Source organism: Biomphalaria glabrata, chromosome 9 (genome assembly GCF_947242115.1).
Source record: "Biomphalaria glabrata chromosome 9, xgBioGlab47.1, whole genome shotgun sequence".
NCBI lineage: Eukaryota > Metazoa > Mollusca > Gastropoda > Planorbidae > Biomphalaria > Biomphalaria glabrata.
In genome coordinates, this window is record NC_074719.1 from 38,222,848 (window position 1) to 38,237,442 (window position 14,595).

At 38.0% G+C, this 14,595-nt stretch overlaps 2 protein-coding genes across 2 annotated transcripts in view; one reads left to right on the top strand and one right to left on the bottom strand.

Annotated features, from left to right (window-relative positions):
- The window catches only part of LOC129928423 (uncharacterized), a 235,472-nt gene that overhangs the window by 34,403 nt on the left and 186,474 nt on the right, over window positions 1–14,595 (top strand). The gene's annotated exons all lie outside the window — the stretch shown is intronic.
- LOC106061061 (baculoviral IAP repeat-containing protein 7-like) lies at window positions 4,614–12,509 on the bottom strand. The gene is made up of 5 exons (XM_056042726.1): window positions 12,368–12,509; window positions 11,096–11,151; window positions 10,190–10,324; window positions 7,117–7,209; window positions 4,614–6,097 (listed from the first exon to the last, which is right to left on the bottom strand). Exons 2-5 carry the CDS (start codon window positions 11,135–11,137, stop codon window positions 5,528–5,530), a joined length of 840 nt encoding a protein of 279 aa, XP_055898701.1. The 5' UTR covers window positions 11,138–11,151; window positions 12,368–12,509; the 3' UTR covers window positions 4,614–5,527.

Here is a 14,595-nt window from a genome sequence, read left to right on the forward strand (position 1 = left end):
TCATACTAAGCACCTAATGAGAGAGTATGTCACTTTTGTCCACTGCACTTAGCTGGTTGTACTGCTGGGGTCGCAGCTGGCTGTGTTCCTGGCTGGATGTCTTGCAGCTGGAGGTGGCGCTCTAGCGGGTAGAGGGTCGCCGGTGATTTCAGTTCTTGTGGAGTCTCAATCCAAAGCTTTGATATCGGTTGTGGGCACAGTAAGAGGGTGGCCGTCTACCGTGGGCACAAGTGTACTGCGGGCAGAGCTGGTCTGCCGTGGGCACAAGTGTACTGCGGGCAGAGCTGGTCTGCCGTGGGCAGCGTCGTTAGCAGGGTAGATCCAGTGAGTTATGACGTCTCGCATGGACGAGTGGTCTAAGTAAGAGGACTAATGGGGCTATGGATAGCATTTACTTTGTCCAAATTAAACCTAAGCGGTCATTCTTTAGTTACAGTGTTAATTAATTTAATGGGCACCCAGATAGTTTTAATGCTGTGACACTCCAGTACTAAACATTGAGCATAGTATTCGATTCCAGACATGAAAGATGAGTGTAGTATTTCTCAAAACCATGCACACTCGGGTGCGAGCTGCATATTTTGCTCCTTTTGATGCAGACAAAGCCGTTGTTCGCAAAAGTAAATAAGTTCCCCATTTAGGACCTTGTGATCTATAGGGCAGATGATGTAAAGGTTATCTGTTTCTATGGCCTACGGTTAACCAGGGTAGCCAGCACAACGACCAACCGCCTTTACTTTTCCCCAACAAATGTCAGATTACCAGGTCTCATAGCCATCCATTAGAGCTGGGTGGACTGACATTCAACATAACAGCCTGTATGCAGATTAGACCAATAGCGTGTTGCCTCGTCGTACAGACCTATGGCATGCCAACGACCTAATGGTCTAAACCACCCACAGGTGGTGACGTTGCAGGTCAGTGTTTAGGCTTTCTATAACGAGAGTTGGCCGAAATAAGAAGCTGTGTGTAACAACAAAACTCAGGGTCTAACAACAAATGCTTATGTATGCATTGGAGACAAGGGTGCAATACAGAATTGAAGTCAGGCTTCTTCAACGATATATATGTATATGTGGTTGTTTTATAAACATTTATATTCATGTGAGGTATTAAGCTAATATCAACAACATTAGCATTTGTCTTATTATTGCGATTGTTAATTTGAATGTTAATGTTGTTACTGGTGTTGCTGAATCGAATTGCCTTTGACCTTGCACTAAAGTGCTACTGGTTCTAGGTCGTAAACTTGATCTACCGGTTTTCTAGGTTTTTACGTTGTTCAGCCTATTATTTCATTTTTCACTTGCGACTCCGTTGAGTCCATAGATTTTTTTTTCGGTTGATTTTAGATGACCCTTGGAAAAATAATACTTTTATTTTGTCTTAGTACTTATAGGTGAGGAATTTACCTACGATTTCTAGTTAACATTACACGTATTCTGCCCAGATAAGTCTGTAAATTAAATCAATTAACAGGTGGTTTTATGACTTTCTTCATTGGAATGGACCACATGGGATTAATCTTAACAAGTAATATAAAAAACGAGTTGTTTTTTTGTTTAAATTCCACCTTTATTTAGCTGATACAATGCGAATATTTTGCTCTTAACTAATGAATTATAGATTGGTAAAAAAATGAACATTTTGTTTACCATTCCCCGATTCCTCCTTCCTCTCCCCCCCCCAAGCAAAAAAAAAAACAACAAAAAAAAAACAACTAGTTAAGAGAATGTATCAATATACTCAATAGTATATAAGATTTTCAAAAATGTAAAAAACTTTCAAATTTCTAAAAAAAAAAATCAGAGTCGTTTCTGAGAGCTGTGTCCGCCCAAGATTCAGAGTTTGAAAGTTGAATAGAGCAGGGGCGTAGCTAGTTTTTTTCGTCATTTGGGGGCCCGGGGGGGCACTTGACCTCTTTGGAGGCCCCCTGCATTTTGCGTAATATATAATATTTAATGTAAAACAACCCACTCATTTGGGGGCCCCCTCCAAGTGGGGGCCTGTGTGGGAGATTTTCAAATTATCCCCACGCCTCCACCACCCTAGCTACGCCACTGGAGTAGAGGAACTGTAAAAGGATAACTGGCCTGAAAAAATAAGTGAGCCGAGTTCAACAGAAAACAAAAGGCAGACAAAAAGGTGGAGAGGGAGAGATAAAGAAAGAAGAAAAGATTGATAGATATAAATACAGACAGATAGATAGATATACATACAGACAAATAGATAGATATAAAGACAGACAGATAGATAGAATAAAGACAGACAGATAGATAGATATAAATACAGACAGATAGATAGATATAAATACAGACAGATAGATAGATATAAAGACAGACAGATAGATAGATATAAATACAGACAGATAGATAGATATAAATACAGACAGATAGATATAAATACAGACAGATAGATAGATATAAATACAGACAGATAGATAAAAAGACAGAGAGATAGATAGATATAAATACAGACAGATAGATAGATATAAAGACAGACAGATAGATAGATATAAAGACAGACTGATAGATATAAATACAGACAGATAGATATAAATACAGACAGATAGATAGATATAAAGACAGACAGATAGATATAAATACATACAGATAGATAGATATAAATACAGACAGATAGATATAAATACAGACAGATAGATAGATATAAAGACAGACAGATAGATATAAATACAGACAGATAGATATATATAAAGACAGACAGATAGATATAAATACAGACAGATAGATATAAATACAGACAGATAGATATAAATACAGACAGATAGATAGATATAAATACAGACAGATAGATAGATATAAAGACAGACAGATAGATAGAGTGTAGATAGATAGGAAGACAATGAGAGACACGCATGGTAATGTGCATAGATTAATGCAGAGGCGTAGCATTCATGGCGAGAAGGGGTTCAATGAACCTGGGCCCACGACCATTTAAGGACCCACACCCGATGGTGTAACAACCATGTGGACAGGGCCGGATTTACCTCAATGCAACAGAACCTCTAGCTTAAGGCCTTCAAGAAATATTATGTAGTTACATACAATATCTGGACTTAGGCCTATATGGGGCCCCATATCTCAAATAACCAAAAGTCTTTTGAACTCTAAATAAGGCACTGCATGGCGCGTAGAGGTTTCATATCGCCTGGTCCCATGACTAATGACCAATTGTGGCCTAACCTACAATGCAATTTTGTAAAAAAAATGGTTAAAACATTGAACAGTTTCCTTAAAACATCATAAACGTCATATCAAACTTTATATTAACTTGAAAACATTAACCTCAGTGTTTTCACCTAGAGTTAGTGTAAGGAACTGCTTTCATCAGGTTGATTGTAATGTGATGACGGTGCAGTGGTGAGGACGTTTGGGACCCCATTCTTTCTTTTGTTTTTGTTTTTGTTTTCTGCTTTGTTAATTGTTAATTAAACCGATGATAGCATTACCTTTTTTTAATGCTTATTTTTTAAAAAACTAGCATCATTTTTTGTTATTCATTTTTCTATTACCAGAAATTTAGAGATTTAAAAATAGATATTAAGCAAGCAAAAGGAAACCAATGTTGTGTTGGCGCTGGAATTAAAAATTAAAGATGTTGATAATTTACCTACTTCTCGTGACTGAGTCGGGAAGGAGGTTTCTCACAAAATTTTTTTTACGATAGACCGATAATTACATTTATAATGGAATAAAGTCTTTTACTTCAGTGACTGCTTTGTCGTCTGGTATGTGCACTGGGCTGACGTTCGGGTGGTCTCGGTTTTATACCCTGAGAAAGCATCAACCTTTCATTTAGTGCTTATTGCGAAGTGTATTGTTTAGGTGACACAAGTAACAACGACAATGTCTAAGCACTACATAAATTCTTAAGAAAAAAAAACACAAGCCTTTACCTCGACCCACAGATTCAAAATAAAAGACCTGCTGGGCACTGCAATTCTAGCGAAAATACTAAAGGAGATTCAATCTACGCCATTTTTCTCTATCATGGTTGTGTATTAAAGTTGCATTTTTTCTGAAAATATTTTATAAACTCCGATGACCAACTACCCAATGAAATTTGTCGTTTGTAGGTTTTTATATTAGTGAGAACCAGAGGTCTGAAGGATTGACTGAACAAATACTCTCACGTTATAAAATATCACCATCTTTCTTGAAACTACTTATGATGTCAAGGTAATGATGGTTTTTCAATATGAGCCGACAGTACAATAGCCTTCAGGTAGTGTTTCAAAAAAAAGCAGCCGCTTTCGCATAATGTTCACTGTGCTAAACGGTACTGAGGCATGGTCTGAAATGCAGTCAGCTGTGCTCATGAACTTACATTGGAATGTCTTTTAGTAAATGTACTGATACATACAAGCTACTGGATTTCTTTGTCATACAAAATATTTGTCATACGGAGGTGGGGGGGGGGCTATCAACATATTCTAGAAGTCTGAAACATAGGTGTACTAGTGTGTCACTGAATTAATGGAAGATTCTTTAAAAGTCTTTAAATAGCATTATTTTGCGATAGTTTCTAATGATAGAGTTCAATAAGACATTAAAAATACATTCATGATTCATTAATTACAAATGTTTTTCGTCTATAGAGAGTCAGGTATTTATTGGTATTTATAATTAACAAACATAGTGCAAGATAGAATAGAATAATGAATACAAGCTACAGACGTGTAGAAAATGTATGAATTCATAAAGTTTCCATTGAACACACACACAAAAACTGAAAATAAATTAATCAATTAGCTATATATCATACAGAATATCTAACTCTAAATCTAATTATTTATTTATCAATCTGTCTATTTATCTCTCTCTCTCTCTCTCTCTCTCTCTCTCTCTCTCTCTCTCTGGTTATGCAACAAACTGACTCTCGCTCCTCAAACTTTCCATCGCCTATATGTGTAAATAATGTGCTTTACATTGCCTTTTATTCTTAGTGGACTCTATGTGATAGATGTAGAATTGTCGCTGAGAAGAAAAGTAATACAGAACAAAACCTACATCAGATACAATGTATTTAGTTGTTTTTTTTATTATAACTAAAGCGTTTGCACCAATAACTAGAAAGCAGTATAATTAGTATTGTCAGAATGAAAAGAAATACAATTGAATAATGCGACGATTATAATGTGTCATAGTGGAATCTAAATATTAATGTGTTTACCATTTAAAGATTCATATTTTTAAAAACCCAAACACTGTTTTGTTATTTAGATAATTAGATGTTACAATTCATGGAACAAAATTTATGGTGGTCTTTTAAAAAGATGAAATGTTAATTTAAAAAAAAAAGTGCTGTTACATACTGAAATATATATTAGCTCTGAGTATAGATAAATTGTACTCAACCTTCCTCGTCTTGTGGTATGTGTTTCGAACTGTCATCACGATAGACCCGAGTTTGAAGCCGTCCATTCCTACATTCTCATCCAGCCACATGATCCATAGAATCTAATCCAGCGCTTGGCCAATATACTCTTAAGTCGTTTAGGTCATTCTTAAGCAATGTAAGTTTTGATGACATAGTCAATGCTAGCCTTGCACACTGGGCAGCACTGGACCTTGTTGTAACATTCCATGCACGAGACTAAGTGACCACACGGCACGAACGTGGCGCAAGTCTCATTGTCCATGCAGATTTTACAAAGACGCTGCTCTCTTATGTCCCTTATCTCGTCCAGGACGTCCTGACAGTAGCTCACAGGGAAAGCGACATAAGCCTGATCAGTAAGGCGATGGCTGTGGCTGATAGACGTCACAGCCTTCTTCACCTCATCATTTTGTTCGCTAGTAAGCTGGAAGCCAGGCATCGTGGTCTGGCCGATGAGATATTCGATTCCGTCGATGCTGAGCTTGGATGCTGCGGACGTATTGCCTCGTTTGCACTGGCTGATCCTCGTGTCTGGGGCGGCTGGCACGTCTGTATCGTTGGCACTGCTTTGACTTGTCAAAGGCGTTAGGGTGAAACTATCCTGGAGTTTGTCACCTGTGAACCCGATATCACGAAGGACATTGACCACGTCGTTATCGTCGATGTCGCTGAGTGTAAATTTGTCTAACGTAAACATCTGTAAGCAGACCGAAAAAAACAAACAATATAATTTATTATTTGTCAAAAATTACTCGGCAACGACCCGTGGACTTAAAATCTTTACATACTGCTCTAGTGGATTAGATTTAGAACTACGTCAAACATGGCGAATGTTTCCTTTACATTTTATTTATTTATTTTGCCACGAAAATAAAACTGGAGTGTGAAAGTGGAGAATTGTGTACAGGAAAGCGCTCCAAGGGAGGTCAATACAAGTGCTATAAAGACACTCTCAAGACCTGGTTCAAGGAATGCATACCGACTTTGACAGGAACAAGCTTTTGATCGCTCCTTATGGCGTGTAGCTGTGAGCTCGGAGTTTCGAGATTTGAAGCAAGAAGAATGGCCAGGGTGAAAGAGCACCTAACCAACAAAAAGCTGAGAGAAGAAGCAGGTCTGCAATTGACCAAATATACCCATGCCACGTATGTGGCCGGCTTTTTTAAAGCGAGGATTGGACTTTACAGTCATCTTCGAGTCCATAAGAAATGAGAATTGTGCTCAACGCGAAGGAGGAGCTATATATATATATTTTTTAAAAGTTTCGTTCTTTAATACAGATACATGTAGGTATTTGTATTTATTTTTCTACTTTCTACTTTATATATTGGATATTAACGAGTTTAGACTTCAACCAACGTTTCTCAAACTTTTACCAGTAGTACCAGCCAAAACCGAAAGAAATTCATTCGCGCCCCACTGAACCAGCAGAGGTTTGAAAGTGAGGCCAGGTAGGATTATAAGTATGTAAAGAAGAAAAAGAACTTACAGACATTTAATTGTAATTTTTTTCTTCTAATTTGTATATGCTTTGTATGAGAAAAAAAAATGTTGATTGTACTGATGAGGTTGTAGGTTTTACCTCTAGGCTCTAACCTTAAAGGGGTTCGGTGGGAAAATTGTAACCTTCACCTTTCCAGACCGCATGGTCTGAAACGGAGACTATAAAGCTTGAGTTACATCCCCTTTGTGTTGCAGACGAGAAGAAGTACAAACCTTTCCTTGGGCATCTTTGATACAGTATTTGGTGCCGTCCTCGTTCTGTGCAACAACGTCCATTTTAATTTGAACAATTGTCTCCCTTTGACTCTGGAAATAGCAGCACAATGAAAATGATTATAGTTTGTTGCAAGACATTTTTAGCGGGAGGGGGGGGGGGCGATATAGCTCTTAGCTTAAACACTAAACGCCTTACCGCTGATAGTGTCAAGAAGGGAGCGGTAGCTTTCACTAAACACTTTGACTTGTACGCAAGCAAGATGAACGCATAGGACGTAATCATCTTCTTTTTTTTTTTGTAGTAACGTCTGTATTTTATAAGAATAAGAAGATGGATGGTCACTTGATCTGCTATGAAGCATTACGCCGGGCGGATCAGTTTCTTGAAAGAGGATTGGTCATTTCTACACTATTCCCAATCAGTGTTCATCTCATGTAAACTTCGTGGCCTGCTGTCGCCTTCATCGTTGGCAGTGTGGAGACATGGGCTTCTTCTCCAATTAGGACAAGCACTTTTTTATAGTCACTTGATAGACATGACTTAGAGAGATAAATCCTCAGCTGGAGCTCTGTAGGCATGCTAGACATGAGAGGTCTTACCAGTTGAGACATTGCTTGTGCTCTGGTTAACTTACCCTCGTTGAACTGCCGCGCATACTTGGAAGGTATTTGGAGTCGTTATCTGGAATTGCTTTTTTTTTCAACGCCCAATAGCCAACCATCAACGAGGCGGCTTAATGCAATGCCATTGTCACCGGAAACGTACTTTCGAAATCCCACGACGAGTATGAGCACCTTTGCACTTAAAGCATTCTCTCCTTTGTATTGTACAAGCAAACATTTGGCTGGACATCATGGTCTTTGCAAACCCTACTTTCAAGTGATTGCAAATCTTTGTTGGCTGGACATCCTGGTCTATGCAAACCCTACTTTCAAATGATGGCAAATCTTTGTTGGCTGGACATCCTGGTCTATGCAAACCCTACTTTCAAATGATGGCTAATCTTTGTTGACTGGACATCCTGGTCTACGCAAACCCTACTTTCAAATGATGGCAAATCTTTGTTGGTTGGACATCCTGGTCTATGCAAACCCTACTTTCAAATGATGGCAAATTTTGTTGGCTGGACATCCTGGTCTATGCAAACCCTACTTTCAAATGATGGCTAATCTTTGTTGGTTGGACATCCTGGTCTATGCAAACCCTACTTTCAAATGATGGCAAATCTTTGTTGGCTGGACATCCTGGTCTATGCAAACCCTACTTTCAAATGATGGCAAATCTTTGTTGGCTGGACATCCTGGTCTATGCAAACCCTACTTTCAAATGATGGCAAATCTTTGTTGGTTGGACATCCAGGTCTATGCAAACCCTACTTTCAAATGATGGCTAATCTTTGTTGGTTGGACATCCTGGTCTATGCAAACCCTACTTTCAAATGATGGCAAATCTTTGTTGGCTGGACATCCTGGTCTATGCAAACCCTACTTTCAAATGATGGCAAATCTTTGTTGGTTGGACATCCTGGTCTATGCAAACCCTACTTTCAAATGATGGCAAATCTTTGTTGGTTGGACATCCTGGTCTATGCAAACCCTACTTTCAAATGATGGCTAATCTTTGTTGGTTGGACATCCTGGTCTATGCAAACCCTACTTTCAAATGATGGCAAATCTTTGTTGGCTGGACATCCTGGTCTATGCAAACCCTACTTTCAAATGATGGCTAATCTTTGTTGGTTGGACATCCTGGTCTATGCAAACCCTACTTTCAAATGATGGCAAATCTTTGTTGGCTGGACATCCTGGTCAATGCAAACCCTACTTTCAAATGATGGCAAATCTTTGTTGGTTGGACATCTTGGTCTATGCAAACCCTACTTTCAAATGATGGCAAATCTTTGTTGGTTGGACATCCTGGTCTATGCAAACCCTACTTTCAAATGATGGCTAATCTTTGTTGGTTGGACATCCTGGTCTATGCAAACCCTACTTTCAAATGATGGCAAATCTTTGTTGGTTGGACATCCTGGTCTATGCAAAACCTACTTTCAAATGATGGCTAATCTTTGTTGGCTGGACATCCTGGTCTATGCAAACCCTACTTTCAAATGATGGCAAATCTTTGTTGGTTGGACATCCTGGTCTATGCAAACCCTACTTTCAAATGATGGCTAATCTTTGTTGGCTGGACATCCTGGTCTATGCAAACCCTACTTTCAAATGATGGCAAATCTTTGTTGGCTGGACATCCTGGTCTATGCAAACCCTACTTTCAAATGATGGCAAATCTTTGTTGGTTGGACATCCTGGTCTATGCAAACCCTACTTTCAAATGATGGCTAATCTTTGTTGGCTGGACATCCTGGTCTATGCAAACCCTACTTTCAAATGATGGCAAATCTTTGTTGGCTGGACATCCTGGTCTATGCAAACCCTACTTTCAAATGATGGCTAATCTTTGTTGGCTGGACATCCTGGTCTATGCAAACCCTACTTTCAAATGATGGCAAATCTTTGTTGGCTGGACATCCTGGTCTATGCAAACCCTACTTTCAAATGATGGCTAATCTTTGTTGGCTGGACATCCTGGTCTATGCAAACCCTACTTTCAAATGATGGCAAATCTTTGTTGGTTGGACATCCTGGTCTATGCAAACCCTACTTTCAAATGATGGCAAATCTTTGTTGGTTGGACATCCTGGTCTATGCAAACCCTACTTTCAAATGATGGCAAATCTTTGTTGGCTGGACATCCTGGTCTATGCAAACCCTACTTTCAAATGATGTCTAATCTTTGTTGGCTGGACATCCTGGTCTATGCAAACCCTACTTTCAAATGATGGCAAATCTTTGTTGGTTGGACATCCTGGTCTATGCAAACCCTACTTTCAAGTGATGGCAAATCTTTGTTGGCTGCCACAAGAGACGTTCGTGGCGTTACTAGCGGTCACCACTGAGAGGTCGAGACTAGCAGAGATCCCAGCACCACAAGAGCAGATGGTAAGTGAAATGCCCCCCCCCCCAACCCCTTGAAACAAAAAAAAGAAAATATGTATAATGTATCTACCCTGGTCCTTCTGTTTGGGTTGACTGAGGCCGCTTCTCCGTTATTAAGTCGTAGCCTTTTGTGACAACGTTCGTTTTGTGAATTTGATGAAAAACTGAATGAAGCTTTTGAAATTCTTGCTCCAAGTTCAAGTAGCTGAAAATACATTTTAAACAAGAAAATATTTTTAAAATCCTTTTTTTTTTGTATATTACAAAAGTAAAATCAAGCGTACTTGTATCAGTTAGTTTGGATTACTCATATAATTAAATTTGTAATAGATATAGACTAACAATAAAAAAGCATTTATAAAAAAAAACAAGGTTACAAATCTAAAACCGTTTGCATTAATGTGTTTAAAAACATAGGGAAAATAGTTATCTCACTTAATAAATAGCCTCCTGTGTTTGTAACTTTTAATAGTGAAAAGCTGTAAAAATGGTGAATTTTTATGAAAAAACTTCTTGCATAGTTGATTTTTAGAGTTAAATTTTTCGCTTACAGAAAAGAAAAAAGTAGCCGTTGCATCAGAACTTTGTAAGGTCTAAAATATCATGATGTCGGGTTTTTAATCTCTTTTCTAGTTTACGAGATCTAAATGGGACGGACGGACGGACAGACAGACATTTATAATGTTACAAAGAAATAAAAGTGACTCTGTTTAAATTAACAATTTTATAGACATGACTTAATAGAGGATAGGCCAGTCCAGGAAGGTCACTATACTTATTGCAGAAACAGTGACATGGGACGTTAGTTCAATACATGCACTTTTTCTCATTATGTATTTTGTCATTTTATCACATCTTTTGAGTTAATATGTAAACCATATCATCTATCGCGTACTTGATTATGTTGCCCTAATAGCTGTAGATTTATATTTTTTGTGTAATGTTGTAATATACCAAAGTGGTTCATAGTTCATACCTTTGCCCCTGTGGCACTGACGTAAGTACATATCTTATCCATTGTGATGATACTACCTATAGATAAAGATAATCGCTGTAGAATTGCATGTCATTTTACAAGAAAGAGATAAAATTATATTAAAAAGAAATATTTAGCTTCTAAGTCTAGCCAAGTAGCTAAATGTATCCCAACAGCAACATATGCATGTGAGACTTGGAAGTCATCTGTCAAAATTGAGAAAAGACTAAATGTGGCTAAACAAAAATGGCTGAGACGGATTTTGGGGACATTATCTCCTTCTAAATGAACTACGCACACCAAGAGTTGTGATGACATGGAAGCCAATACGAGGAAAGCGCAAAAAGGGTCTTCCTCGTATAACTTGGCGCCACACCTTTATGAGGACCTCAGAACAGTGGACACCAGGTGGGAGGAGACTTCAGACATTGCCATTGACAGATCTTTGTGGAGACAGCTTGCTGTCCAATGCGCCGAACGGCGCGGAAGTCAAAGTAAGTAAATGTAGCCACCTACAGGGATGATAGATAGGGCTTGTGTAGCTAGAGAAGAAATCATTTTATTTGCACTCTAGGAGATGTATTCAGATTTGAGGCATTCAGAGAGAACTTTGATACTGCCACTGCAGAGAAGACGAGGGTAAACAGTAGATCACATTCTCGATGAATGAAGCATCTTGCACAAGAAGTGAAAAGATTATTAATATATATATAGATCTATATATATATATATATATTTATATAGAGAGATATAGATAGATAGATAGATAGATAGATAGATAGATAGATAGATAGATAGATAGATAGATAGATAGATAGATAGATAGATAGATAGATAGATAGATAGATAGATAGATAGATAGATAGAGACAGAGAGAGAGAGAGAGAGAGAGAGATTAACCGACATCTAGATCTATTTGAATCTATTCTAGGGCAAGACTATTTAATATTTTGAGAACTAGATGAGATTAAAATCTAGATCTAAATCTAGTTCAGGACAGTTTAGTTCTAATAGACAGCCTTACAGTCTAGGACAGAGGATCTATATTATTATAGATGTAGGATAAAGATACCAAACTCTAGAGATCAAATATTAAAGTCAAGTCAGAAAGTTGATCTGCATCTAGATGTACCTTTAAAATTGTAGAGACCCTGGACTCTAGCTCTAGATATGGATATAGTAATAGTTTTTTAAAAAAGGTGTCCGTTATCTAAACAAGTTCTTTTAATTAATCTCAAAGCAAAATGTGTATGGGAAGACAAAAGCTCTTACTTGACTTAATTCGATGAATCTTTTCTATCCGATGATATTTTCTCTCTTCCGATGTCAAGAAGCGGAAACAACAAACATTGTTTAGTAACCAAGTCTCAAACCCAGTCTAACATTAGATCTAAATGGTGCATCAAAAGACTTGCAAGTATTACTCATAGGCAGAAATGACATAATGAATTAATGCATTTTGACGAGCTTAGGCCTATATCAAGTATATCAACTCACTTTGTCTAGTCAAAAGTTTGAACACATTATTTCTCCGTCACATATGATCGAATGAAGTTGAAACAATAGAAAAAAAAAAACTATTCATTATTGTAATTATTACATATTAATTGTTGTGATACCAACAAGGGAATTAATCTTTCAGTCTCGACAGATACGGCAAAGTCTGGAGGTGTGGGCACACAGTTATTGTACCACATGGTTGGCCGACCGTGACACACGGTCAAGAGAAGTGTCCCTGTCCCGTTAGTGGACTGGAGAGTAGTCACGTGGGTGTGTTGTCCACATTTAGAGTAAAAAACATTTAGCGGATTCCTTGGGGCTGAATGTTAGCAGTTAGCTTAATGTACATTCTATGGTTATTTCATTCTTTTCAATTACTTTACCTTACCTTTACGTATCCCTTAGTCTATTCTCTATTGGACCGTTGGGGCACCATGCAAGACTCGTCGATCGTCTTTCTCCATTCCTCTCTGTCCTTTGCCCTAGTTAGAACATCTCTCAATGGCATTCTTTTATGCTGTCCTCCCATCGCTTTCTCTGTCTGCCGCTTCTTTTTCCTGGTACTGTTCCCTGAAGGAAGGTCTTTTTCAATTAAAAGACTTAAAAGGAACTGCGAAGCTCTTTCCCTTAGACGAGCTTTTATTTTTTTTTTTATGATATTTTTATTCAACTTTGATTGTTTTTAGTCCGAGGTTACAGAAGAGTGCAGTAGTTTGAGAGGCTGAGATCCTACTGTAACCTACAGATTTTGTCACAAAATCGTATTAGAGCTCCTTCTACTTTAGCGGTACAGATTGCCTGAATGAGCCAGGATAACCAGTGACTTAGCTGAGTTTAAGTCTCTGATTAGCATGCACGACTAGATTAACAAATACATATACTCAGGACGTATCTTCTATTTACAGGGTACTTATGTCAATTATATCAATAACAAAAGTAGTCCTTAGAGCATCGTTTCTCGCGCTGTACAATCTACGACATTATAGGTTTTGTAACATAGCGAAGTGGACCATAATAGTTTGGCACACAATATGAATTCATTAATGGAACGAAGAGACTTCACTGAAAAATTATCCATATTAATAAAATTGAATGGTTAATTGGTTCTTAATTTACGAACCATTAATTACCGAGTTCCAGAAAAAGAGAAGATGGGCGTTGTAGTATAGTTTGGAGAAAGTGACGTCTGCTTATGGGAATAGCCATGATTATTGATAAAATGAGCTTCTAAATATAAGTAGATTATGAATATTATATTGAATATATATACAACTTTTCATATTTCTAGATTTATGTTCTTGTGAAGAAGAGATTGTCTTTACTTAATACATGTTTGTATGCAAGACTGAATATGATTTGACATCCATTTGTGTCACTGTCTGCGGTTGGTCGTTGTGCTGGTCACATGACACCCTAGTTAACCGTGGGCCACAGAAACAGATGGCCTTTACATCATCTGCTCTATAGACCACATGGTTTGAAAAGGGGAACTTTATTTTTACATTTAAGACCGAATAATTTCCACTTTAACCTTTCAGTGGTAGTCAATCTTTAGATGATAATAGAAGCAAGGTCTTCGAAGATTAAGGATGCATGCAGTGATTCACTTGACTATGCAGACCCAGTTGCAACCTGCATATTTTCCTGCATTTCGTGCTGTTTTTTTCTGTCTTCTGCGCCTGTCTTCAATTATGTATTTTCTTTGAGTCTTAGATATCCACATAATATTCAAGCATGTCATTAAGTCCTAAAAGTAAGGACTTGTCCCATTCTACGCCGTCCTAGCGGTCATCTGCAGATTTTTCCACACCCAGCGCCTTGGCCGGGTTTAAGGGAGGGCGGGTGGGGCTACAGCGCCGTGTGCTCCACATGAAACAACATTTAATAACTTTGAGGCAAACACCATCTTTATTAATTCAAGTTAAGTAAATGACCAAACCAACGTTATCAACCTATGTACGCTTGCGAGACTTTGACGCTGACTGCAGATCTAGAGAGAA